Genomic DNA, 27,049 nt, shown 5'->3' with positions numbered 1-27,049 from the left:
GCACGTGGCCATTCTGCATTCCTAGAAATCCACCACCACCACTCGTCCCTTGTACGTCAGGGTGAGCGGGTTATATACACCCAGGTAGGTACAGACGGTAAAAGAAAGGCCAACGTCAGTTGTACAGTTCTGCTAGGACTTCAAGTCTGGAAAATGACCACTGGGAACTCCTCGGTTATCCCGACGGTCATCAACTCCCTTTCCCTTTGCACACACCAGTCCAAGTCTGCACGGTTTAACTGAGCCTACGTGCTCTCCCCCCTGGGATGCACGTTCCAACAACGCCAAGAAGCAGAGGACCAGGACAGCCAGCTCTGCCCTCACAGCAGAGTCAGACAGCAAAGGATTATTTCTTGGCATTGGGAGGGTTTTTTTTCATTTTGAAAATTAATTTGGGGATTACAGGCAATTATGCTCTTGCACATTAATTACTGCGATCTAAAATTTTCACATGAAGAAACAACACATGGAAATATTAAAGCACTCATCTTACGGACATGGATCCGAGAACTGTTTAATAGCAGTCAGTGAAGGGGTAACATTGTGCTTTTAATCTACAGTTTAAAAATAATCATTTGTATATCTACTTAGTAAAACAATAAAATTAAGAACAGAAACTGATAATAGGAAACAGTGAAAATGTAATAATTAAACACATAATGCTTTTCAAAGCTATATACTTAATGAGCCTAAATAGACATCTATGGTTAGGAGGGTCTTAAAAAAAATAATAAAAAAGAGACTTATTTTCAATAACTTTTTTTTTTTTTAATGTCTACTATACTGTATGCCTTGCTTTGGTGTTCTCTCTGCTGCCAACTTAACGCTTTAACAGTATGTTTACACTTATGTTCTTTTCAAATGCTTGGCATTATAGTGAGATCTCATATCTTTCCTCAAATTAAATTTTGCTCCACATACTCCACATGTATACAGATGAACATCCATGTGCTGCTCCAGTTGCTCATTATTTGGGAATATCTGAAAGCAGACCTGGCATATAGTCTCTCCAGCTGATAAGTGAGATATCATATGCCGTACATGGTCATGTTTTCGGAAGTTTCCTTGATCACAAATGGAACAGACATACCTGGCCATGCCTTTGTGCATATCATTGTGGAGCCGCAACTGGCGCTCTCTTAAGAACTGCTTCCCACATGTCTGACAAACAAACTGTTTTTCCTTGGTATGAACGGTATAGTGTTCCCGCAAGTGGCACCGCTGATAAAATCCTTTCCCACAAAGATTGCAGAAATGCTTACGTCTGTGATCCCTCTCGTTCTCTTCCATCATGGAGCTCTTGAACAGATCTTGCTCCAGGCAGTTTGACATATGTTCAACCACTAGGTTTTCTGTTTCAAAACGCTGACCACAATTAGGGCATCGGAAAAGACAGGCAGAATGCTTGTATAACTGTCTTTTTTGAAGGCTGTTCATTTGGAAGTGACCGTCCCTGAAGTCCTCTAGCATCTCTGCAAACATCATGTCCCTTATTTCCGATTGCTCCTCAGGGTTTTCTTCCAAGTCCGTTTTCTCCTCAGAATTTCTGATACCGTTCATGGTCAGATCCTGGGGCTCTCCACAGGTCTGTGCATGATCCTGTAACTGCTTGCCTTTGACCAGTATTTGACCGCACTTGCCACAAGCACATATATTTTCTATGTGTTTGGATAAATAATGAGAGGACAAATCTTCCTCGGTGATTGTTAGCCCACAAAGTTCACAGGGAGCGTTCTCCACATCTTCCTGCGCTGAAGGAGCCTTCCTGTTAAGGTGCCGCGGACTTTTCAAACACTTTCGTTCGTCCTCATCCATGGACAAATGGGGTTTTAAGGTCTTCCGAGCATTTCTCTTCTCTCTGATCTCTTCCTCGACATAGTATCTGTAAAGCGGCTCTTCCTGTTCATCATCTAGGTCGTCATTGTCAGAAGACTCATTGCAGTCTTTATCTGTCACCTTAATAATATTAAAATCCTTCAGCTCATCTGCAGGATTGTCCTCTGGTTCCATCTTGATGATAATCCTCTTCCTTTCAGGGGCTCTGCTTCCTTCTTCACCTGATGTCTCGGAGGCAACTGTGCTGCTTTTTCTGCTCGTGATGTTTGACACAGGAGACGAAGAATCATCCACAGCTTGGCTCGAGTCCCCCTTGTATTTTTCTGTTTGCATGGAGATTATTTTAGAAGTAGAGTCCTTTTCATTAAAGTCTATTTTTTCAGTCCCGTAGTACCTGGCACTTTGGTAGGAATGCCTGTTAGTGCACGTTAACACGTGCTCATCCAGTAGCTTTTCACAGCTAAAACTAAACCCACAGCTGTCACAGGTGAAGCTTCTTCCAAAACGGCGTGAGTGGGACACGCGCTCTTTTGTGTGAGAGAATTTGGACGTGGTGCTTTTTTTGCAGACATCAAACAGTTGTTCGGGGAAGCTGCTTAGCTGCAAAGCTTCTTCATCAGGCTCTTTGTTATGGGATGTATTTACTGTTGAACTTGGCGGCTCCATGCCCCACCTGTTTGCTTCGCTGCCATTTCTAGCCAGCGTGTCTTCATACATTCTCACGCCAAATATCATTTTACTATTCTGGGTGCTAGAAGCAGAAGATGAACATTTTAAACTAGACGAGTCTGTATCCTGTATATCTTCTAGACATTCAGGTACGTTATACAGCTGTAAATAGTTCATGGCCACTTTAAATTGCTCAAAATTGGCAGGGGCTGTCATAATTTTTCCTAAGTACATGAACTGTAAAATAAGATCAAAGCACTCAGCGCTAATCTTCATGTTGCTTAGATTCAGCTGGGCTGTAGTGTGTTGATGGTTCATAAAAAACATCCTAAAATAGGAGCTGCATGCAGCAAGGACTGCTTTATGTGCTTGAAAATAAATATCATCGATAGCGATACAACAGTCGCACAGAAAGCCCCACTCTCTTTGGTTGTTTAGCTGCTGAAGGACATAGTTGCTGTGGCTGGTTCTTGCCATCTTGTACTTCAGTTACAGTCCTGCATAAAGAAGAAGGCATTTGTTAAACCACAAGCACAAAAAGGAAAACCTACTTAAACACAGGGAGGAACTGCCACCTTTTTCCTCTCTAGATCTTCCCATTCTCACCCCGTTTGCAGTACAGCTTCCTGTCCAGAGATCTTTGCTGGTAACTACTCACGAATATTGATGCCAGTGAAAACATCCGTAATTCCATGTTCTCACCACTCAACTTACAAGACTAGTACACTAACAAATATCACCGCCACACGTGTCAATCAGGGCAACCCTGCTAGAATAGAAATTAGCAAATAGATCTCAAAGTCCTACAGCCAAGATTTTTTTCAAGATACGAATTCTGAACGCAGAACTGCAAAAACTCCACAGGGCAGGCTTCCGTAAGGTGGCCCCAGGACAACACCTATACAAGGTAAGCTGACTGTAAGGAACCACTCCTGAGTCTCAACTTGCCTTTTTCACCTGTCAGTCCAACGGACGTATGATGCGACACACACTGGAAACCAGGCCAGGCTCAAACTGGTCTTTCTCTCCCCATTAAAGGAAATGGAGAAGACACATCAGTGGAGCATCTGCAGAAGCTACATCCCCACACTTTTTGCTCTTTAGAGCAGCTCAGGGACGACCTCCAGCTTATCTGCAAGGTGTCCTGCAAAGCCGGAAGGAACTGCAGACTCGGATGCATTCTGAGAAGGGCAGGGCGGCCGGGCTGCTGGCACGTCCCCCAAGGACGCCGGCTCGGCGTGGCCAGGCTAGCAGTGCGGCGGCCGCAGAGGCAGGAAGCGGTGCACGCCGTGCCGCCAGCTCTCAGCACCGCTCCTTCAGCGCGCTGGCATCTAACCGAAACGTGCACAGGGGAGACCGGCCAACGTCAAACCCAGCAAGGGCAAGCTGCGAAGGCTAGCGAGCCAGAGCTGGCACCACAGCAAAGTGAAGCCCTGACAAAGGCCAGAGGGGAAGGTCCGAGTCGCCGAGGTTGCTGCCAGTGAAAGGTCTAATCTATCCTCAAGAGAAAAGAGGAAGAAAACGTACTGGTTTGTGTTAACAAAAACATCCAGAAGAAACGTCTTGCACACAGGAGGCGTGCGTTTGATCTACAGAAGATAAACTTGACCAAGTGCGGCCAGATTCAACAGCTAGTCGCTACTCACTTCAGAAAACCTTCACTGAGACATAACCTCTACTAACTGCACAGGGAGGGGGCTGAGAAACCAAAAGAAGGTATGAAGAACACCCTAACTGAAACGAAAACCTACAGCAATAAATAACGAGCATTCTTAACATTTTGAAAGGTTATGGCAAACAATGCCAGTAACTGTAAGAGATTTGTACAAACCAAGTACAGGCTAGCAAACAACATACGTTAAATGGCATTTTACAACTCGATGAAACGCATGGATTGATTTGTAACCATCCTTTCAACTGTCCAAAATTTAAACAAAATACATACACAAATGCTCCCTATTTCTTCTTATTCCCCCAACAGCTTACATCTCCTAGAGGCTGGGAAATGGATGGAGAAATTAAATTCCACAGTGTTGAATTCGCAAGTCACAGGTGTTGCCTGGCTTGCTAAGTAGGAAACCCGGTGTTAAGTCACTGTTCTTCATTCCACGGAAGACTGCCATGGAAAGGAACACGGTCAAGCTCTCGAGACCAGAACATGCTCACCCCACCTACCAGCCTTCCCTAATACAGCAGCACCTACTGATCACCATCAGCACAGGACCTTGTCTGGCAACAGGAACCTTTAGATTTGGGCCGAACTACACTGATGATGAGCATCTGAATGGCACCCTCCACACCTAAAACTCAAGCTGAGCACCCTGCCGCAATTCTCTGACCAGTCTGGCCCAGTGATGTTCGCTGCAGAAACACAACTCATCACATGGAACTCATGTAATGGCTTTCTTACCAAACTGCAAAAGGGGGGCTTTGAAACTAGGAGAGCCTCTTGAAACAGTTTCACATCTTTTCTACAGAAAATCGATTATTGTCCAAGTCACTGGGTAACTTCACTACAGCAACGAAGCTGGGGAAGGGTCTGGTGCACAAGTCTTACGGTGAGCAGCTGAGGGAACTGGGGTCGTTTATCCTGGAGAAAAGGAGGCTCAGGGGGGACCTTCTCGCTTCCTTCAGCTGCCTGACAGGGGCTGTAGGCGGGTGGGGGTCAGTCCCTTCTCCAAGATAGTAAGTGACAGGACAAGAGGCAATGGCCTCAAGTTATGCCAGGGAAGTTTAAATTGGGTATCAGGAAAAATGTCTTCACTGGAAGTGTGGCCAACACTGGAACAGGCTGCCCAGGGAGGTGGCAGAATCACCATCCCTGAAATTGTTTAAAAAAACACACTGATGTGGCGCTTAGGGACATGGTTTAGAGGTGGACTTGGCAGTCCTGGTTTAACGGTTGGACTTGATGATCTTAAAGGTCTTTTCCAACCTAAATGATTCTATGATTCATATGTTTCTGTGAAAAATAACAAAGCTCTCAACATCAAGTAATAACAAAAGTGCATTTTATATTCTTCCAAGTGCAACGTACTTGGGATTTGAAGCCATTCCTTAGGTGCTTAAATGTAATTCAGTATACCATATCAAGTACTAAGAACAGCAGCTGCACAATGACAAAGAATTGACTTCAACTTCCACATTGTAAGGGCAACAAGAAAGTGAGAAGACGCAGTCTGAGACACCACTGGCCTCTTGGTGTGAATTGCCATCAAGACAAGAAAAGGCTCAGGATAGCTCATTTTTAATCTCGTGCTCATAAAGTGTCAAGTTTCAGTGTAAAAAAAAAATCAATAAAACACTTAAAAGTTCTCCATTGTGTCCTCCAATAGCAAAACAGCAGTACAAGCAGCAATCCTGTACCAAAAAGGTGGTCACAAACTACCTGCACACACCTGCAGACTGGGGCATTTCCAAATGGTGGGAACAATCTGGCAGCCATTGGACCGACCACACACAAACTCACCTTTTCTAAGTTTCCTTCTTCTTTGAAAAAGGTAAAAGATACTTCTCCTTTTGCCAGAGGAACTCCTGCAGAGCTTTCAGCCACTGACGTGAGTCCTAATAGGCAACAACGACCCCCGGGCAATGCCTGTCCCCTGCTACCACTTGGGGAAAAACCAACCAGAGCACCAGGTCACTTGACCAGGATGGCAAGGTGCTCAGATACGTACCCAGCCTCTACTGCAGTAGTACTACATGTAGGTATTAAAAAAAGAGTGTTTGAAGTTATTTATGTTAATGAAAGTACTGGCATCCTCCCTCTGGATGCTGTTATCAACCTGCTGGATGTAACTATATATTTACAGCTGCCAACACTTCCCACCATGAGCGCCTGTGTTGGGCTATTTAAAACCTTGACACATTTCAACCAGCAGTGGCAAAACTTTCCTTCTGAATTGTCTGCTTTGGACGGATGGGGTTTTTTCCCCTCCACAGAAAATTTCAGTCAAAACGGTTCCAGAAATGAGGCTAAGAAAAATCTTTCGTATGTACAGATCATCACGTTTTCTTTTAAAAATAATAAAAGTTTCTCTTCCAAAATCTTTGAAGAGAGATTTCACACAGGAGAAAGTGCTGTGTCTTGGATATGTCGTCGCAATATAAAAATCTGCCTGACTTTGGCGAAGCTATAAGCTTGAGGGGGAGAAGATAAAAATTACCATTTGTTCGCACTTGGGACTTTCGTTAGTTACTAAAATCTCAGATTACAGCCTCACTGAGAACATTTCACCCCCTTGCAGCTCCTTTGTACGTGGGGGCCTGCCCGAGCCATCCCACCCGTGGCAAAAACCCCCTTTCGCACAGAGCTCTGCCATCGTTTTCACCTGCAAGAGGGTAGACTCAGGCTGGAAACAAGGAAGAAATTTTTTACAAAAAGTGGTAAGCGACTGGAGCGGGTTGCCCAGAGAGGGGGCAGATGCCCCATACTTGGAAACATTCAAGGTCAGGTTGGACAGGGCTCTGGGCAACCTGCTCTAGCAGGTGTCCCTGCTCATTGCAGGGGGGTTGGACTAGATGGCCTTTAAAGGTCCCAACCCAAACCATTCTGCGGCCCTATGTGCCACCTCCACAAAGACACGAACTGGTAACAGGGCTTGCTGGGGGTTACTCCGTACCGTAACTTGCCGCTGGGTTTTAGCATCCCTCCTGGTAGCTGGATGGAGAAGATGCCCAGCTGCAGCTGATGAGAGCCAGCTCCAGGAGGGGACTTAGTGAAAGCACAGGAAGATTAGGAAATGTAAGAAGGATGTGAGGGAAAACCTCTAGAAGTCAGGAGAGCAGGGAGAGGCAGGCTGGGAGTTGGACTGCTGAGCTGAGAGGAGGGAACTGGCATTAGGAAGCAGCAGCGGGAATAAAAAGTGGGTTAAATGAGGTTCTACATGGTGGAGGGAAGCTGCCTGAGCAAGGGGCTGGGAAGAGCCAAGTTGCAGGGGCTAGGGCAGATGGGGGAAAAAAAAAAATAAGACATGCTTTTGCTGGGGAATGGGTGGTAAACAATTATAGCATTCACCCCTTCAGAGCTGGGTGAATTGAACCCCAAATTCCCAATTCAGCCATCCTTTTGCCATCATGGGCTTGCTGACAAACTCCTTCCCACCAAGAGCAAGCCCTCAAAAGATGACAATTTACCATTATTTTGTTTCTTTAATTGCTCAAATGGCAGAGATCTGCATTTATCACCCATGTGGGTGGTTCAGTAACTACAAATTATTTTTGAAGTCTGCTTTGGAAAGAAGCAGAATAAAAACAGGCTCTTTTTACAGAAAACCCATGGTTTCAAAGTTAAGCACATACCCAAGAGATGCCATAATTAATGCAGGATTAATTCTGCTGCCGATTTATGTATACACCATAATACAGCCTTTCAGCCCTCTTACCAAAGGTTCCCTTCCTTACCCAGTGCATCCTATGGATCTGTCCAGGCATGGATCTGAGCAGCAACAACACAAGATCACTACTTATTCAGCACAGCATTTAGAGGATGAAGAAGTGAATGAAAGAAGGAGACAACAAGGACTCTCACAGCAACAAACACTGCCTTGGAGAACAGCATCCCACCGCCATCAATGCAATGCCAAAACTTTTTTAAGAAGTCTGGCTTGTATTTTTTGGACGTCCAATGTACGCACACAGGGAAACCCCATCAGCAGCAACTGAGGCCAATGGGAGCTATACTCTGCATGTATTCATCTTTGAAAAAAAATTAAAGTCCTACACAGGCAAGTTTGTCAATCCAAAATTTTTTAAGTATTTCTGATCCTCTCTGACTCTTTTTGATTTCAAAAAGAGGAAAAATGCCAGCCACTTGGCTGATGGACTAGCACACTACCTTTGTGAAGCACACTGTGGTCACAAACGTCACGAGGCCACAAGGAACACAAGTAACTCCATCTTCAGCAATGATCATCTGTGCTGTCCACACAGCAATGGGCCATGATGTAAGCAATCCTGAACGATGCAGAGGTGTTCTGAAAAAATATGCTAGACAAGCATCTAATAGGAAGATGAAAAGTGAAGATATTTGAGTCAGGTATTTTTACTCCGATTTTCAAACTCAAAGTCTCCATATTCATTTTATTTTCCTTCTTTTTTTTTTTCCCCCCACACTGCCACACTTAGATTTGAGCTGTTTTTCTGCCACCAGATTTTTTTTTTTTGAGTCACCACTCAGATACTATTACTCTTCAGATGTTACTACGAACAAGGTAAGCTGCACTATTACACTAACCAAATATGTTGTTTGTAAGTCTTGTTAACAAGAAAGAACAGGTATGTACTATAGTATAGCTCCATGCTTTTTTTTTCACTTCCGCACATTCAATATTTTCTGAGATGTTCTAAAACTAAAGTAGTAAAAGTCCTCAAGCAAAGAACTTTTGCTAACTTCTCAGTCTTTATAAAAGACATACCACAAAGTTCAGAACTTAGCAGCCTTTCGGCTCCTAAAATTAGTAGGTGGTTTCCAAAACCCAGCATTTCCACTGCTGAGCAGGCAAAAATGGAGTACTTACATGCTCAGTTACTGGCTGCTTTTCTTTGGAAACTAAGAGCAGGCTGGACAAAAGTATAACAAATGAGTGGAGAATTTGGTGCTAATAGAAAATGAGACTGGAAAACCTCAAGAAAACAACGCCCAGTTATTCAAAGAAACAAGCACGTGGGCAGCAGAAAGCAAATTCCCCATCGCAGTCTGACGCCATACCCCACCCTGGCACGGGTATTCTCCTCCCTAAAGGGTTACTTTGCCTCTGCAGGCCAGATCCACCCAAGATTCCCAAATAACAGCACCTAGATGCTTCGGAGAAAATTCTACACGACACATCTAAATCTTCTGTGTGATGCCTGAAAAGTTTAGGCATTGGGCTAGTGCATTGGCCACGGAGTTGTCAACAGGCTACAGCTTTTATCTAGACATACTCAATAGGAAGCCACTGAGATTGCTCTGGGACTGTATAGTCCAAGATGGTGCCTCAGTTTACACAAACTTTGCAAAAACGGCAAAGAACTTGGGGCCAGGTGACCACCATCTACCTCAACAGTGGGTATGGATAAGATGCAGTTCACGTTGCAAGTGTAGCCTTGATCATGAATTAAAATAATGATGGGAATTCCATGTACTGCCAGGGAAAATCTAATGAAGCTCCATTGTTCAGGCTACGGAGGACCGAAGGTGTAATCCACCCTCTTCCCACAGCCCTTTCCATCAGCTGCCTTCAGGCACACTACTTGTGAAGCTGTTTCCAATGATGTGGATACTCATCTTCAGACCCATCCTAATGGCTGAATCAACTCATTTTTAAAGAGATTCGTGGCCAGTGTATAGAAAAAACTTTCAGCTGACACTTGGGCTAGATCTGAACCAGGGAAAGGTAAGATGCTCCACAGCCCCCCAGCCACGAGCTGCCGGAGCCACTCGATCCCCAGCAGGCAGGTCTCCGCTGATTCAGCATCCACGTCCACAAATGAGAAACAGCAACTTAGCAAGTTATGATTCTCAGCTGCTAACTGAGAATTAGTTAAGATGTATGACATGTTCTTAGGTAAGAATACTCCTCAAAAGACAACAAATAAGGTGTCAGAAAAGCAAGAGTGAATAAATCAAGAAAACAGAGTTTGCACTAAAGCCCCATCTCAACTTCAAACAACTTCAGATCACATCTATAGCCTAAAAGTACCGGAGAGAGCTTATGCAATCTTTTAAAGCAACTTTCTAGCCACAAAGGATTACTTTGGAAAGTCACAGTTATGTTTTATCTAACACCTTTCCAGCTGTAAAAAGTTGTCAAACAACATGGTAATGATATGTTTAAAAGAAGCAATTAGTGGGGGAAAAAATCATGACACCCCATTCATGCCTTGCAGCAGAAAGATGAGCCTTTTTATCTACGCTCTCTGAGTTATACCAACTTTCAACTTCAGAAGGCATCTTGGTGGTTTAGCAAGCTCCTGAGACCCTCAAATGAAGACACACGCGCCTTCCAGGAAAGCATCCTTTGGCACAACAATTTGCTGGATGCACATGAATGAGGCACAGTACCTTGTCACACAGCTTAGCCTATGGCTTTTGTTGACTCTTTCTGGTCTTAAATGCTTCACATTTTACTTGCAGCACACAAAAAACCCCAATAACAAAGTCGATAAGGTATTCATCCAATCAAACAGGTTTTATACGGGGGAAAAAAGGCAACAGCCAACTAATTCTAGGGAGTTTTGCAATGGCACAAACATGCACAAAGAAAAAGTTACCGGACAAATTTGAGGATATAAATGGTCTTCATGCAAATTACGTCAGCTGTTGTGCCCACAGGCTGTGTCTGCAGCAGAACTCTTTGGGTGCTGGTGTTACTGTGCCCATGCAGAGGCAGGGCAGGATAACCCAACCACTGGGGAGCCACTGGTCGAACTGAAAAAAGCACACATGGCTTCTCACGCTACATGCCTGTGGGGTCCGGAAGGACTCCAGTGAGAGGTCCAGCTGTATCAACTAAGAGAAGGGACACCGGGATTTTTATAAGGAAACACTGGTTATCGCAGTCCCATGTGGCTATTTTGTTTCCATACAGCAGATAAGGGGCTCTCCACTGTCCCGCAACAATGGGAAACCGTGAAAGAAGCAATTAACCTCATATACTCAAGGAAGAAAGCATCTAAAGACCAAAATCGCTGGTTGGTATGAGCACTCTTAATGTAATTGCTGCAAATTCCTGTGCCAGTGACACAGTGGTTGCATCTGATGCAGAAGAGGCTTGTGCAAGCAGAGCTGGAGCATCTGTTAAGTCTGTGATCTTAAGTCTACAGAAAACTTTCTGGCTACTAGGAAGAAGGGGCTTCTATTACTTCTCCGAGCTTCGCACGCAGCACTAACCCATGCCTTCATCACCTCAATCCTCCTGCAGCCACCCCCCTATCCACGCAACCCCCCCCCAGCTGGCTCCTGGCTACCTCAAACAGCAGCAGAGCGCAATGAATACGACTTGTTACCCCTCAGGTTTTCTGGCCGCTCATCCAAAAACCTCTCCGTAACCTTGTCATCTTGCTACGCTGCTGCCGAGGATGCTGCCACCACCAACGATGGGCCGGTGGTCCCCAGGGCCAGGTGGTCACAGCCTTGACTTGTAACTCAGTACTAACTGACAAGCCCGCATCCCTCCTGCTCCCAGCTGCTCTGTGGGTTTTTCCAAGAGCCGTAATGAGGAATGTTAAACAAACACCTTTAATTAAAGGAATGTTTGTTTAATGTAATTAAACGCCTAAGGAAGGCCAGGCTGTGGCAGCCCCGGGAGCGCTCCGCAGTATGTGCTGTACCTCACCATCCCCTAGCGCAAGGGAAATACTCGAGCAAGTGACATAATCTGGCAGTAAACACCCAAATATCAAGCAGCATCCAGCCCCTGCTATCCGTTTACCAATGCCTACGTGTCAAGAGGAGCCGGCACTCATCTATCAGCCGACAACCAGGCCAAACTGGGGAATCCGAGTTACCGAAAAAATCCTGGAAAACAGACAGGAATAACCCCCCCTGCCCCACGCCCGCGGCCCCCTTCCCTCCACCCCTTTTACTACCTCTCTATCCGAAGAGGGGAGCGGAGTCCTTTGAGGAACGAGACTTTCCGCACCGCTCCCGGAGCGCCACTGGGGTTGTTTTGATGTGACAAAACTACTCCCCTTCCTTCCCCGCCGCCTCCGAGGCGATCTCGTGCCCTGCCAGCCCGGAGTGAAACCCAAGTCTCCTGCCTGGCAGGGTGGAGCATTCCCGCCGGGCTGCCGCTCCGCTCGGGCTGGCGCTGAACTACTGCGACTCGCTCGAACTTCGGGGGGTGGGGGCGGGGGGGTTGGTTTTTTGGTTTGGTTTTTTTTCAGAGCAGAGGAGGAGGACGCGGGGCTCGGACCCGCCGGCCTGCTGGCGGGGGGGGTGGTGGGGGTGGATCGGCGGCGGTGTGGGCGCTGGCACCGTGGAGCGCGGTGCCGCCGAGCCCCGCAGGAGCGCGGTGCCCCCCCGCCCCCCCCGCCCCCCCCGCCCGCGCCTCCGCATCCACCGCCCGCGCCGCTTCCGCAGGGCCCCGCCGCCCGCAGGTGGAGCGCGGCCCCCGCGCAGCGCCCCGGGAACCGCGCCGGACCCGCCGCCGCGGCGCCGCCGCTCGGCCCCCGCGTAGCCCGGGCGGCGCCGCGCCGTGCCGCGCCGTGCCAGGCCGCCGGGCGCAAGGTCACCGCGGCGGCCGCCCGCCAGGGACCGGCCGCGGCCGGAAAGCCCCTACCTGGCAGCGCCGCGCCCCCCCCCGCGCCACTATGGCGGGCCATGCCGCGCCGCGCCGGGCCATGCCGCGGCCGGGCCATGCCGCGGCCGGCGCCGCTCGGCACTTCCCACCTCCCGCCGCCGGCGGAGCTGCGGCCGCCGCGCCGCTGCACCGCCTCCCGCCTCCCCCCCTCCCGGCGCCCGGCGGCGGCCCCCGGGGACGGCGCCGAGGGGCGCGCAGCCCCGCTTACCCGCGGCGCGGGGCGAGGCGGCGGGGCCGAGGGGGAGCTGCCTGCGCCGCTCCCGCTGCTGCTGCCGGCGCGGCTGCAACAAAGGACTTCCGCCCCGCCGCGCCTGCTGCTGCCGCAGCGCCGGCTCCGCCGCGACCGCACGGAGCCGGACCCCTCCCCTCGGCGGCCGGCGGCTCCCGGCCCCGCCGCTGCCAGCGCTGCTGCGCCGCCGCCAATGCCGGGGCCCGGCGGGCGGCTCCCTGCCGCGCTCCCCTCTCCTCCCATGCCGCCGGGGAGGCGGCGGGGCCGGCGCGGCGCGGCCCGGGCTGGCGCTGCCGGCGCCCCCTCCCCATGTGCCGCAAGCCCGGCCCCTCGGCCTCCCCCACCCCCACCCGCCCGGCGCGCAGAGGGGGACCTGGAGCAGGGCTTCGTCCGGCGGTGGGCGCCCGGCCGGGACCCCCGGGGCCGACGGGGCAGAGGCAAAGCCGCCCTCCCCTCCCCGCAGCCGGCCGCGGTCGGCGGGAACCGGGCAGCCCCGGCTGCCGGCCAGCGACTGAGTCTCGGCCCCGCCGGTGGCGGCTTCCTCGGAGGAAAAAGAAGAGTTGCACCACACAGTACGCCCCGTTTGCTGCAGTTCCAGCGGTAGCATCCCCGCCTTCACTCCTGGAGTTCTGCGATGGTGCAGGGCGCGCAGGGGCTGGCAGCCGCTGCCATGCTTTATCCCGGATCCCGAGGGCAGCACTTCACCCCCCCCCCCCCCCCCCCCCCCATCTTTCTAGCGGCTTTCCCAGCCCCTCTCCCCATCCCGCTCTCTGGACTTCTGCCTAATATCCAGCCCCTCTAGAACCGGCCCGTGTACGCAAAGGGGATTTCCAGAAGCTGCGGGCGGCCCCTCTGCTACCTGCCAGGGGGCTGCGAGCAAACAGGCCAGGGCAGGCTCGCCTTCCCAGCTGCCACTTGACTGCCGCCTCCCAAGCCACGTCTGTCATTCCGCACAAGCATCAGAAGCGTTTAATCTGCACGGCTCCTTCATTCTGGCACAGTTTCTACAGATTCCATCGTTTTTTACCTTTGCTGCAACTATCGAAGACCCCTCATAGCTCCAGCCAAGCCAAAGAGGACAATTTAATCGTGGCAACGCTAGAAGATTTGATTACAAATTTGAAAAGGACAAAAGTAACAAAAAAAGGCAACAAAATAAAATGCCACGACATTAAAACCTACCAGCATCCATCCCTGCTTCAATGACCCCCCCTCAAGGTTTTTCTGAAGCCCTTTTTCTCCTGCTGACTATATGATGCTGGCTCAGGGGGAGGATGCCCGTGGCAGCACCAAAGCCCTCCGTGGCTGAGGCTCCAGCCCCTGCAAAAGGCAGAGGGACCCTGCAGCACAACCTCTTCCTAGGTTTTCCTGTTTTATAAGAAGTTAAATAAACAGCCTCCACAAGCTGACACGGTTGTGGTTTTCAATTCACGCTGGAAAGTTCTTTTTTCTCATGGTTCAAGGGTCTTTTTCTTTCCAGCTTCTTATGTGTCTCAGGGCAGCACAAGAAAGAGGGCCTGTGCGGGGCTGCGCAGCCCCCCTGCTCTGTCCCAGCCCTCCCACATGCCTCACACCAGGAGTTTCTGCCACCTCTAGTAAGATGGGGCACGAGGCAGACCCCCTTCTTCACAGGTCCCATTCTCTCAGTGCCCTCCCACCACACTTGCCTTTCTAATTTGTTGTACGACGATGATGATTATTATTGCTACTATTACTTATTTATTTTTCTGGCCACAGCAGCGAGCAGAAGCAGTCATGAAGATAGCTGTGATTGTGTCCTGCTCCCTTTTTTGACCCATCAGCATAGGCCGTATCACTGTATTTCTGCCAAGGCGTGTGATGTCATCACCTGTGTTTTATAGCAAAACACCAAATTTAATTTCTCATCATCACTTCCATCCTTTTGGCTTCAGTTTCTCTGAAGCTCTTCGAAGTCCTCTTTGGACCACAGTCAACCTAAATAACATGTAAATAATTAATCTTTTAAATAAATAACGTGCCATCTGCAAATAGCGACTCACTCTGTACGCAGGTTAATAAATATGGTAAATAACCCAGAACAGGGTACAAAACCTTGAGCCGCCTGCTGCCAGCCTTTCTGGGGAAGAAAGGTGGTTACCGATATTTACAGGAGCAGCAGGATTGTAGCTCCATCAACTCTCAACCCTGCTGCTGTGCAAACACGGGAGGGAAAGATGGTCCGAGCCCTGTGAGCTTTTTATCTAAAACAGAGTAAAATATAGAGCAGTGGAAAAAGAGAAGGCTGTACAGTCAGTGGGATGTGGCAAACACTGCATGGAGCAAAACACTTCGGAGTCTACGCTTCGTTTTCCCAGCCTGTCTCCATCCTCCGCCTCAAGATGTCACTGGAAACGGCCCCATAAGCCGCTGGATTCCAGGGGGGCAGGGGCATCCTTTGCCCTGAGGATTTGGGAATCAAATCAAAACATCGCAATTAGGAGAGTGCAACAGGAAAATGAACTGCAAAGTACAAAACGCTGAGAGAAAACCAAGAGGGATGGTCCAAAGCACCACATGCCTTCTGCAGAGGCCCTGGGCCTGGTGGGCACCAGCTGCCTGGGGCTGCCCCGCAGCCGTGACCAAAGCACGAGGGCTGCCATCATCATCATCACTGCCTCTTCCAGCCGCAACCCAACCCGCGGCCATCGAATGGACCTGGTGACAGCAGGCGGCTGCGGGGACTGGGACTTTACACAGGTTCAGAAGGCGATACCACCAAACCCATGGGAAGGAGAAGGAGGCACCGCTGCGATGGCTGCAGCAGCCGGCGGGACCCGGCGGTGATGGGCTGGCCGGGGCAGGGGGCAGCGCCGGTACCCGCACCGACCCGGCCCAGCGCCGCGGCTCTCGCCCGGAACAGCCCAGACTCTGCCAAGTAACAGCCCCTGCTCAGATAATTAACAGCCCGGGCTCTGACAACTGGGAAGAGACTGGAGGCGGCCCGGGTGGGCAATGGCGCGGCCGCAGGATCCACCGGCGGTTATAGCAGCGCCGGGGCCGCAGACGCGGGGGACGAGCCGGGCCGGAGGGGAGCCTCAGTTAACACACCCCCGACACCCCCAGAGCAGCCGCGGCCCGCAGCCCCCCACCCCCACGGGGGAGCGCGGCCCTTCCGCGGGGGCTGCGGGCGCACCGCCGGCACCGCCCCCGCCAACGCCGGGCAGGGGCCGCGCTGGGGCCGCGCTCCCTTGTTTGCAGGCGCGGCCCGGCCCGGCCCGGCGCGGCGCAGGAAGCGCGGGGGGGCAGCGCCCACCCCATCCGCCGGGCTGGCAGCGGGGCCGGGCCGGGCTCAGCGCTGCGCTTCCGCGCGGGTAAGCGGCTGCGCGGGGAGCCGCGGGGGGCCGGGCCGGGCCGGGCGGGGCGGGCGCTGGTTACGCTCCCCTGGGAGGCTGCGCTCGCCTTGCCTGCCCGCCCCCCGCCCCCCCCCAGTTTTCAGCGGAAACAATAGCAAATATCAGCATTTATTTGCTAAGGGGCCGCCGGCGGGGCGGGGGCGGCCCGGCACAATAGCGGCTTTGGGGGGCGGCGCAGGGCCCCTCCGTGGCGCCCCCCCGCCCCCCGCGGCTGCGGGGCCGTGCGCGCGGGGAGCGGCGGCGCGCGCAGCGGGTGCGGCGGGGCCGTGCGCGGGGCTGGGCGCGAGGGAGCGTTGCCGTTAGTGCCGGCACCGGGGGCGGCCGGGCTGCGGGGGGGCGGCCCCGCGCGCGGCGGGCACGTGGGGAGCCCCGGTGTGTGTGTGAGCTCAGGGGACGCGGGGTCGGTGGCAGAAATGACGAAATCGGGGTCTCGGGACCTCCCGGGGGGTCCGTGAGGCCGCGCTCCGTGCCGGGGCCCGTCCCGTGTCAGCGGTGAGAAACCCACGGCTGAGCCTTCGGGGGCTCCGTGACTCCTCCGTGCGGCAGCGGCGCGTTCCCCTGCTCCCAGGCCCGCCATGGACACGAGCGGCCACAGCATCCTCCTCCTCCAGCAGCTGAACATGCAGCGGGAGTTCGGCTTCCTGTGTGACTGCACGGTTGCCATTGGAGATGTTTACTTCAAAGCCCACAGAGCGGTGCTCGCTGCTTTTTCAAACTATTTTAAGATGATATTTATTCATCAGACGAGGTAAGGACACATGGCTTTTCTCCTGCCTTTTAACCTCTCTACTCAACTTGCTGCTTTTTCCCCTCCTCCTAAAGGTATTAAAGTCTAAAAGAGCATAAGTGGGGATGTTAGATGGCCTGAGATTATTTTCCTAACCCAGCATCCGCCTTGGCTCTCTAAACATTCCCAGTCCAAGATGTGCTGTCCTTTAAAACCACCTTCTTAGTCAGCATACGCCAACATCAGGCCCCGCATTTTGGAGATGAGGCAGTTGTGTGACCAGAGGAAATAAGCATGTAAGTACCACAGTCTCCTGCAGTGAGAAGGGCCCAGATTTGCAATCTAGGGATATCCAGGTACCTCCTGCCCATAAGCAGCATGTGCGTGACATTGCCTTGGCTTGTAGGCGAGCTTGCTGGGCAGGACTGTCCCTTCTGGCAGGATCCACAGGCTTGAGGCAATGGAGGAGCCATCGCCTTATCGCAGTTCTGTGCTTCAGACTCTTGCAGATAAGGGCTGAGACTGAGATCATCAATTTATTTCAAGCTGCTGTCTGGATGCTTCACTCCCCTGGGTCAGGAGTGGTTCTGCAGGTATAACGATGACGGTGGTACCCAGGTCTAATCTCATCTCTGATCTGGAGCTTGCTGCTTGTAATCTATTACACTCTTCTCCATTCCCCTTCCTTTTTGAGGATCGGGGCCCAGCACCTTTGCAAGATAATCATTAGCCATCGGGCCGCGTAGCCCTTCGGCTGGAAATGAGGAAATCGGCTAACTTCCTTTTCGATAGATGTTGTTTATTGACACTTAAGTGCAAAGCTCATAAAGATTACACAGTAGTGGCAGCTGAATTTATTACTTAAACAAATACTTACTGCTTCGTATTATTGGAGTGGCACGCACCGGTGATGTGTAGCTTGCATGGCGTCGCTGTGGTGCCATATGGCGGCAGTTGGCTGTGCACGCAAGTGATGAGGTGACCAGGAGCTGGCCACTGTCGCCGTCCCTGGCTGTGGTTGTGCACATGACCTTTAAAATCACAGGGATAAATGCACGCTCAGACACTTTGCTTTGCAAACAGGGCATATGCGCTTCTGCAGGTCTTTGCGGGGAGTGCTGCTCATGAACTGGGAAGCAGGCGGCAGTGCACACACTCTGATAGCAAGCAGCAGCGCAAGTAAACAGGCAGGTAATGGATCAGGACTGTAATTTGGAGCCGTGTATGTACTTAATGATCTGTCTTGTTTCAGTGAATGTATAAAGATTCAACCTACAGACATCCAGCCTGACATATTCAGTTACTTGTTGCATATCATGTACACTGGGAAAGGGCCAAAGCAGACCGTCAGCCAGAGCCGACTGGAGGAGGGCATCCGCTTTCTCCACGCAGACCACCTCTCCCATATTGCCATCGAGATGAACCAAGTGTTCTCCCCAGAGCCGGTCCAGTCTTCAAACTTGTATGGGATCCAGATCTCAACTGCACACAAATCGGCAAAGGAGCGCCTGGGAGCGAAGGAGAGTCTGCCCAAGGTGGGCAGCAGGTGTGCTGCCCAGGGCGACCACCCACAGCTGCAGCTCTCTCTGGCCATCGGCCTGGATGACAGCTCCCTGGACCAGCAGGTTGCTCGCCCCTCTGCTCAGCCTGCTGCTCTCACCAAGCCAGCAGAAGAGCGTCCGAAGCTCTCGGTCTCCATAAAGCAGGAGCAGTGTGACACGGAGCCTATGGTGTCCCAGAGCTGCACCCCTCCTTCTCCCGAGGTGGTGAGCCCCATCTTTGCTAAGGCCAGCCTCAAGGTGCACTTGTGCCACTACTGCGGGGAGCGTTTCGACTCCCGGGGTGGGCTGCGGCAGCACTTGCACACCCACGTCTCGGGCTCGCTGCCATTCGGTGTGCCGGCCTCCATCCTGGAGAGCAGCGATCTGGGGGAGGTGCAGCCTCTGGCTGAGGATAGGGAGGCTGGGGATCGCCACCGGCTCGGGGCCTTCCTCCTCAAGGATGACGAGCATCAGCTGGACCCTCCGAGCTGCAGTGATCTGGAGCCTCTGCAGATCGGCCAGCTCTCGCTCATCTCCAAGGACCACGAGCCGGTGGAATTGAACTGTAACTTTTCTTTCTCAAGAAAGAGAAAAATCAGTTGCACTGTCTGTGGCCGCACGTTTTTCCGGAAGAGCCAGCTGCTCGAACACATGTACACACACAGAGGGAAACAGCACAAATACAGCCGCTGCCAGCGGCTGGAGAGCCCTGTGACCCCCAGGTTCCATCCTTACTGTGACAGCGAGAGCCTGGGGAAGAGCTCCAGTTTATCCCAGGACCACTTAGATGAATGCATACTGGAGTCTGATCTCATCCAAGAAAGTGTTGATACGATCCTGGTAGAGTAGTTCTCCCCCTGAAGTAGCCTTCAGATGCTGAAACTCGAAATATTTTGGTGTTTTACCACCTAGCGAGTGGCTGCTCCCCGCAGCTGATTTTCTTTAACGACCATTTCCCACCATCTCTGAGATAACTGTGAAAGACTGTGTACTTTGATTTGTGTACTTGCTTTTTTACTTCTGTAACTTTTACACTCAATTCAGTTCCCATCTAAGTCCTTCTCGAGAAGCTTCTGTGTAACTTGGTTACATTTTTCAGAAATGTGAACTTACTCCTGCTCTGCTTTACTAGAGTTAAGACTGTAGTGCTGGGTGTGAGGTTTAAACATTGTCTCATATGCTGCGTGGTGCCTCGGACTGTTTGTATCCCATAGCATTGCTTTTTTGAAACTAGATGAAGCGTAGAGGGAAAGATGTACTGTGTTTCCCAGACAGTTTGTTTTTAATTAAAATAAATATCTCAAGGAGATGAATCCTGAAGTTTGTGTTGTATAACTGCAGTTAATCAATCTCTGCATAAATACATGCAGGAGTTATAAGGCTGGTCTTTTCAAGGCAACTGGCAGTGTTGATGTAGGGGTGGCAGCCTTCACTTTGACAAGCCCTGGAGCCCTCGTCAGTACAATCTTTTAAATTTACTTTTAGACTCGAGGGGTTTGCATATATTTTTCCTCATTCCTACTCCTCCCTCGTCAGCTGCTACTGCATGAGCAGAGACACGTTTTGCCACCCCTCTAGGACCACATCCCATTATGGGACCATCTTCTTCACAAGGAGGAATGAAAGCTGCAAAGGAGCATCCTCTTCCTCTTGGAGAGGAGGCACGTCCTAAGCTAAGTCCTTTACAGGATTAAATAGTGCACATGGATTTTCTCAGTGAAAATGATTTCTGACTCTATGAACAGCTTGGAGCAAACACATTCTTAAATATTACGATCTGTATATTTGCTAAAAGCAAACTTACAATGTGTTACTTCTTCTCTGCTTGCGGCACCACCACAAACTGGTAAAATGCAAGCTTTTTGCCTTTTGTGTATCACTGATAGCTGAAGTGTAAGATCTTAAGCAAGCGGCTTTCAAAATTGTACATGTTCCTCCTGGATTTGTATTTTGTTCCTCTGTAGTTTTTCACCTGAGATACCCCAGGCTTCCTATCAGATGGGTGCCAACCCGTCCCCTCAAGAGATGCTCTTAATCAGAAGGCCCTGAAGAGGCACACACAAAGTTCTTACAGTGCAGAAGATTCTTTTGCAACGAAGAGCAAAAGCTTTGTGAGCTGCTTCCGTAATCTCATTACCCAGTTTTTGAGAAGCTGGAGGCTCCCTGCCAGTCCTGGTGGAGTTGAGTCATTGCCTTCGGAAAGGGGGAGCCTGAACAATGGTGAGAACAGTTTACTGTCAAAATGCCCCCTCCAAAGCTCTTTGTAGTCAGGACCCTTGAGCTGTCTGTCCTGGAGCTGCAATTAAATTGCTCCCGAATTAAAAGACCATCTGAGGTCTTTGTAAGGGCGGCTGCTGTTTCTCCTGGGCAGGGAGCTGCACACTCCAGGGGATGGATTGGCCACTGAGAGCTGCCAAATTGTGTTTTAAGACAAAGGAGAAAAACAAACAGCCTCTGAGCCTGCCTGGATGATGTTACAAAATGCACACTGTGGTTTGGTGTGTGCTTGTCTGCTAGGCTGAGTGCTTCTCTCGCTGCGAGTACCCATTAAAGCTGCTCTGGTGTGGATGCATTTTAACTCGGCTTAAAAAGGTTTGCTTTAAAACAAGCGAACAAAATGACACCCAGGCCTGCAAATGCTGCATCTGAACATGGAGCGATTCACATAGAGCATTTCCTAGAAGAGAGCCGCCAGGGTCCGTCCTGGGCTAATAGCATCAGCTAAATCACATCCAGCACAGACTGCTTATAACTGGGGCAAATGCCCTCTGGCTTCCACTGACCTCTATTTCTACATGATGGTTAAAATAAAAATAAAAATGGTATTTTATAGTCATTCCCTATTTGTGTGCGACACTTTACCGAGTGGGCTGGCTTCTCCGGGTGCTGCTTGCTTCACTCGGGTTCCTACATTGAATTTCAGAACAGAGAAGAGTGTCTGCTGGGTTGGGTATAGCTGTAGAGAAGAGCCAAACCTGAGTTTTCAGACTATTCAGTCAGCAGATGAGACCCTCGGAACTTCACCTAGAAGCCTAACTTGCCTGAACTAATTGATTTTGAAAGTCAAATGGCCCTTGATACCTCTGCGAAGATAACCAGGTAGTGGTAATAGAGCTTAGTACTGGGGACAGCAGGGGGGACAGCAAGCAGCAGTGCCTGGAGGCATCTTGGGGACATGCTGCTCAGCTTCAGGTTTGTGGGCAGGATTGTTTGGTTCGCTTTGTGGCCATTAAAAGGGAGCTTTAATAAAAACCATGAACTCATGTAGAAGATCCAAATGTCTATCAGCTATACATGTGTATGTGTCGCAGGAGTGACTCTGTGGTACCAACTGCAAATACATCAGTAAAGCTGAAATCGTCACTGTGTTCTTGTATGTGTTCAGTATGTCTTTGAAAAGTTATAACTGTAAGTGATTTTTAAAAAAATTGTTACACCTCTTTCTAGGGGTAACTCTGGTTAAGCTTTGTGGTACTGAACATCTGTGAAATCAAACATCTGTGAAAGGTATTTTTTGCATAATTTGCAATACAAGAAATGCATTTTCAGCAGTTTTCTACTGCAAGCATTAAAGCCCTGTTATAATTAAAGCAGTAGAAAAAGCCTGAGAGACAGAAGTCATCAGCTCCGAGTTACATTAACTTGAAAACATCATTCTGTCTAAGTCTTATGAATAGAAAATAATTTTAGAAGACAGTTATGTTTGCTAAGTGAGGGCAGCAGCTGCTCCTGGATACATCATAAGAAGTTTTGTTACTGTATGTATAAGACACTTGAGTTACTGAGTGTTTAACCTTTATGCCGGTAGATGCTTGAAAGTTTGCCTGACTTGCACAGCTGGGCTTGGCAAATATTCATTTCTTGTTATTGTGTTTTGTTTTGGTTTGGTTTTTTTCATGAAAACATAAAAGAATTTGTCACAGCGTGCAGAATAATGATGCTGGTGGTTCCTTCCACGTAGCTGCAACTGGCCACTAGATGCACATGGGCTTAGGCAAAGAAAGCCCCAGGGGGGTGATACCTGTTGGATGGAGTCTAAAAGCTCCAGGGGATTCCCAGAGCTTTGCCCTGTGCTGCGGGGTCCCAGCATCAAGGGTGCAGAGCTGATGAACCACAGGCATGGAAGTGCCTCATCTGTGGGCTCTGCAGCTCATGTTTCATGAAAACATGTGAAGCCTGGGGCTGAGGCCCCGCCAGAGTCCCACGGGCGTGAGCAGACCCCTTGGCCAGCTCAAGTTAACCTCTGAAATGGGTCAGTGCTGCAGTGGCAACCAGCACTTTCCCACGTAGCTGGGTGCTGGCCTGAACGTGCCGCCTGGAGGTTAGCTGGCTCAGTGACCAAAGCATGCTAGACAATTTTGAAATGGGTATTTTGAAATATTTTTAGCGCTCTGGTGCTGAAGGGGCCCGGTCCAACAGAAGCCATGATTTCTTGGGCTGCTTAGGGTGCAGTAAAGGGTGTGGGCTAAAGGCTATCTTAATTTCCCCTTGCAGCATGATGTCTAGGGATTTTACTCAGAAACTTGCTTCTCACCACCTGCAGTGCTGGCCAGAGATGCCATTTGGTAGCACGTGTGCAATGAAAGCATTAGGCTGAACTGCTCCTGCATTACTGGTACCAGAGGGGCAAGACTTCAATGCTTGTTACTTGTCCAAGTCATCCTTCAAAGGTGACCCATCTCCTCTCAACAGTCACCTGCAAATGTTTGGGGTTTACCTCTTCCACCTTGCATTTTTGGGCAGCTGGGGGAGAGCAATGCCAGCACTTGTCTGCTGGCTGCCCAGGAGGTGATGCTGATGGGTGGGCCGTGCTCGCCCCATCTTCACGTAGGATAAAAACCCCCTTTATCTCATTTTACTTTCTGCACAGACTGTGGTTACAACATGTGTCTTCAGCCATCTGGCTGCACCAGCCACTAAGGCAGGCTCTTCGCTCACATGTTGTCTCTCAGATCACTGCCAAATCAGGCGGCAGCAGAAGGCAGCGGGTGCAGGAGGGCCGGAAGCCCATCCATGGGTGCCATGCCCCTCACCAGAGGGGTTTGGGACATTTGTGCACACTGAGAAGGTTAAAAAGGGAAAATAAATTTGCTGTCAGGATGTAAACCTGAAGCAGTGAGCATTGCTGTTCAAAGCAAAACCAGGAAATAATGCTCTCATCAACTTTCTAGAAGGAGTGTGATGCTGATACTGAATACTTTTCCACTATTTTGGAGGCAGATGGTATAAATCCCATGTAAGCAAAGCCTCCAGAAGTGCTTTGAAGTGCAGTGAAAAGGGCTTTCAGCACATGCAGTTCAGCATCAGTGCGTTCAGGACCGTGCGCTACAGTGGCCAAGCCGGGAGGTTTTTTCTTGGCTTGTCAAAGTCCTCCCACGGCAACTTGCCAACAACAGGTTGTGCTATATTGCTGCGATCGTCTTCAGCTTCGCTGTTTAATAAAACCCAGCCTCTTCTTTCCCCCTCTTGCCATGGTGTGCCAAAATGGACTGCAACAGAGTGGGCTTCCCAACACTTTCCACTAGGAAAATATATTCTGAGTAATAAGAAATCGTGAGGAAAAAGGTAATGAGGATGGATCTGCCCTAAATTACATGCCAGTTAGATATTTACAGCCGGAGCTGTGTCAGGACTGAATTCCCTGAGACACAATTGCAGCATTTACATGTTTCATTAAGAAAAAGTAATGAGACAACTTCAAAGGCAGCCTAGGAGAGGAAGTGTTTCCAGTAACTTATTCCAAACCAGACGCTGCACCCTCAGAACAGGGGCGTAGCAAAGCTCAAAACCTTCCTGCTGAGCGAGGCTGATTTTCACCTGAGCTGAGATGCCCCTGGGAAGCTTTGCAGGGCTCTGGGCAGCCCAGCAGCCCGCGCATGGTGCCACCCTCCTGGGATGCACAGGGCAATGCTGCTGAAGGCTTCCAGTGGCAGTCGGGCAAAATGTAGTCCATGTTAGCCCACCTGTTACTGGGACAAATGGTGTAAAAAACCGTTGTATAAAGCCCTGTCCCTCCTGGTGCTGGATTTGCAACCCAGCAGTTGCAGGATGTAAAGCCAGCTATAGGCACTGGGGTGGGGAAACTGGGGCCATGAGCCATCGGGGGTGATGCAGGGGAAGGAACCTCATGGCAGGCAGCAGCACAGTGTCAACCATCGAGCCAGGCCTCTTTGGAGCCGCTGCCAGCACCGGGCAGCCTTGCCAAGCCCCGGCTGCAAGCGCCGTCATGTGGGGGGTGGAGGCTGATGCTCAGCGTCACCCCCCTTTCCCTGCAGCCATCCCGGGAGGGACCCGCTCCGGCAGCAGTCGCCTCCGCCACCCCGCAGCAACCACCACCGCCCCAGCAGAGCAGGCGCCAAAGCCTGTCATTAGGGGCCGAGCATCCCTGGCCAGGCTCTGTTTATCCTGGCGGTGTGGTTGTGAGCCGCTTACTCATGGCTTTAATGAGCAGGGTGCAGGTGTGCATTCCTGTTGTGCCTGTTGCACACGCCTGCCGGCCCCTCGCTGGCGAGCCAGCCAGCCCCCAGCCCGCTGTGTCGTGCCCGCAGGCTCGCAGCTGCTCTACAAACTTCAGGGAGATGCAGGGTGAGAGGCTTCCAGCGCTTCGGCCTTTCCTGCCTTGCTCCAGCCAGTAAAGTACATGCAAATTCAGTTGCAGGCTGCCTGGGCTGCGACAAAGCGCCGCGCAGCGTCCGCCCGCGCTGCACCCGCACCGGCCAAGGCTGTTGAGCAGCAGCAGTCTGGGGGAGCTTTGGGCCTGCAGAAATCAAGTGGCTGAGGCTGCTGGCAGGAGCAAGGGGATGCATCGCTCCTCCTCCCCGGAGGGGATGCTGAGAAAGCACCGTAGGAGTTGGAGTACTTGCGCTTCCCACCCAGCTGCCATCTCACCAGCCTCACATCACACGGAGCTGTCACGGCACTGAGCCTTGACGCATCGGCACCTCAGCCTCGTGTCTTCATTAAAATGGCAAACAGTGAGAGCAAATGTGACATGAATGACTGTTGTTAGATGACAGAGACTCCCTCCCTCTCAGGATTAAAATTTGCTGGCTGGGACGGCAGCAAAGTGATGCTTGGTGTGGCCGTGCACCTGTGAGGACTCGGTGCTGGAAAGGCACCACCTGGAAGGACACTGTTATCCGCAGAAGGGACCCCACTGGGACACCCCCCTTGCTGGGGGGTTGTCTCCTCTTCCAGATTAAAGAGGTTTGAAAGGATGATCTCTGCTAGGTCTAATTTGAGGACTGATGGGGTGACTGCCAGTCAGCTCTAGCTGCAGATGATACTTTCATTTTAGCAATCTGAATTGCAAAATGTGTTTTCCTAACGTCTCCCCCCATTTTGTATCCAGCATGTTTGTCAGTTTTTATGTAACAAAATCTATTTTAAAATGCTAGGCTTGGGTATTTTAGCTGAAATCCACTTTCCAGGCAAATGGGCTTTCACCCCACTGCAGAAAAATCCCATCATTTAGCACAGATGATTTGCATGCTTCACCGTTCTCTGCAAAAAGAAAGAAATGTGAACATTCTGCCTCCTAAAAAATGTTGAACTATATTGTTGCTTAAATAACTGTATAAGAAATAACATCTTCAGATTATTTTTTTAAATCACATTTAATGTGAAGATTTTATCTGATGGCAAAAGAAAGTATTTAATTATTTTAATACCACACAACAAGAGCTAAAAAGAACCATTTCTCTGGGAAATAAAACTGCAGATGTAAAATAACATTAAAGCAAATTATTTAAATCAATCTGTTTTCTTGGAGCATTTCATTGTTTTGAGTTACTCATGTTGAAAGCCTGTATCTGTAAGACAGGCAGTATTAGGGTTTCACTGCCCTTAACACCCTGGTCCATCAGCAGGGCCTGGCTTCCATCCATCCATCTCAAGCACAGACCAGGATTCCTGTGTATTTCATGACTTTGAAAAACAAATAAACAAAACCAAACAACCCCCCCCAAATGCCTGGATTTTCATTTTTATACATAAGGACGCATACAAAAATGTTGGTCATTCTTGCAGGGACTGCATTGTCGATTCAGACACTAGATTCCTGGCTGCTGTCGATTTGGTCCTTTGAAGTGTACGGAGCTGCAGTGACCTTCGACAGCTGGAGCAGACCTAAGCAGTCTGTGCATTTCTCGGGCACTTTTGGTGTCCCAGGGCAGGAAAGAAAAGGCAACATTTGTTTGTGCCATCATTGTCTACCAGCAGTTTCCAAAAGGAACTTTTCAGTGGATACCTTTGTTTTCCACTGGGCTCAGTGTTGACTTAACAGAAAAGCTTTTTTTCCCCCTGCAAGCCTTTCTGGGCATGAGTTATACTATTTAAACACTCTTTGCTGCTAATACAAAAAAGCTGTAGGAAATGAAAATATTCAAAAG

At 50.3% G+C, this 27,049-nt stretch overlaps 2 protein-coding genes across 9 annotated transcripts; one reads left to right on the top strand and one right to left on the bottom strand.

The window, feature by feature from the left end:
• Positions 1-484: 484 nt before the first annotated feature.
• Positions 485-13,697, bottom strand: ZBTB1 (zinc finger and BTB domain containing 1). 7 transcript variants are annotated; one of them, XM_080397561.1, is made up of 3 exons: positions 12,997-13,327; positions 8,342-8,505; positions 485-3,002 (listed from the first exon to the last, which is right to left on the bottom strand). In XM_080397561.1, exon 3 carries the CDS (start codon positions 2,980-2,982, stop codon positions 847-849), a length of 2,136 nt encoding a protein of 711 aa, XP_080253687.1. In that variant the 5' UTR covers positions 2,983-3,002; positions 8,342-8,505; positions 12,997-13,327; the 3' UTR covers positions 485-846. The 7 variants fall into 7 exon arrangements, with proteins under 7 accessions (XP_080253687.1, XP_080253689.1, XP_080253688.1 ...); XM_080397563.1 differs by lacking the exon at positions 12,997-13,327 and adding an exon at positions 12,768-12,911; XM_080397562.1 differs by lacking the exon at positions 12,997-13,327 and adding an exon at positions 12,076-12,527.
• An 87-nt stretch (positions 13,698-13,784) lies between these two features.
• Positions 13,785-19,979, top strand: ZBTB25 (zinc finger and BTB domain containing 25). 2 transcript variants are annotated; one of them, XM_080397572.1, is made up of 2 exons: positions 13,785-17,139; positions 18,371-19,979. In XM_080397572.1, exons 1-2 carry the CDS (start codon positions 16,967-16,969, stop codon positions 19,506-19,508), a joined length of 1,311 nt encoding a protein of 436 aa, XP_080253698.1. In that variant the 5' UTR covers positions 13,785-16,966; the 3' UTR covers positions 19,509-19,979. The 2 variants fall into 2 exon arrangements, with proteins under 2 accessions (XP_080253698.1, XP_080253699.1); XM_080397573.1 differs by lacking the exon at positions 13,785-17,139 and adding an exon at positions 17,146-17,711.
• Positions 19,980-27,049: the final 7,070 nt, after the last annotated feature.

The sequence above is a fragment of the Falco punctatus genome (genome assembly GCF_963210335.1).
Source record: "Falco punctatus genome assembly, chromosome: 7".
In the NCBI taxonomy this organism is placed as follows: domain Eukaryota; kingdom Metazoa; phylum Chordata; class Aves; order Falconiformes; family Falconidae; genus Falco; species Falco punctatus.
This window is presented reverse-complemented; position numbering and strand designations above follow the sequence as displayed.

What these genes read in the sequence shown, in the direction of transcription:
- ZBTB1 (XM_080397566.1), bottom strand. Translation starts at nt 2,982, where the DNA reads ATGGCAAGAACCAGCCACAGCAACTATGTCCTTCAGCAGCTAAACAAC.
- ZBTB25 (XM_080397572.1), top strand. Translation starts at nt 16,967, where the DNA reads ATGGACACGAGCGGCCACAGCATCCTCCTCCTCCAGCAGCTGAACATG. An exon ending in ATATTTATTCATCAGACGAG is followed by an intron (nt 17,140 to 18,370) that starts GTAAGGACACAT and finishes GTCTTGTTTCAG; the next exon opens with TGAATGTATAAAGATTCAAC.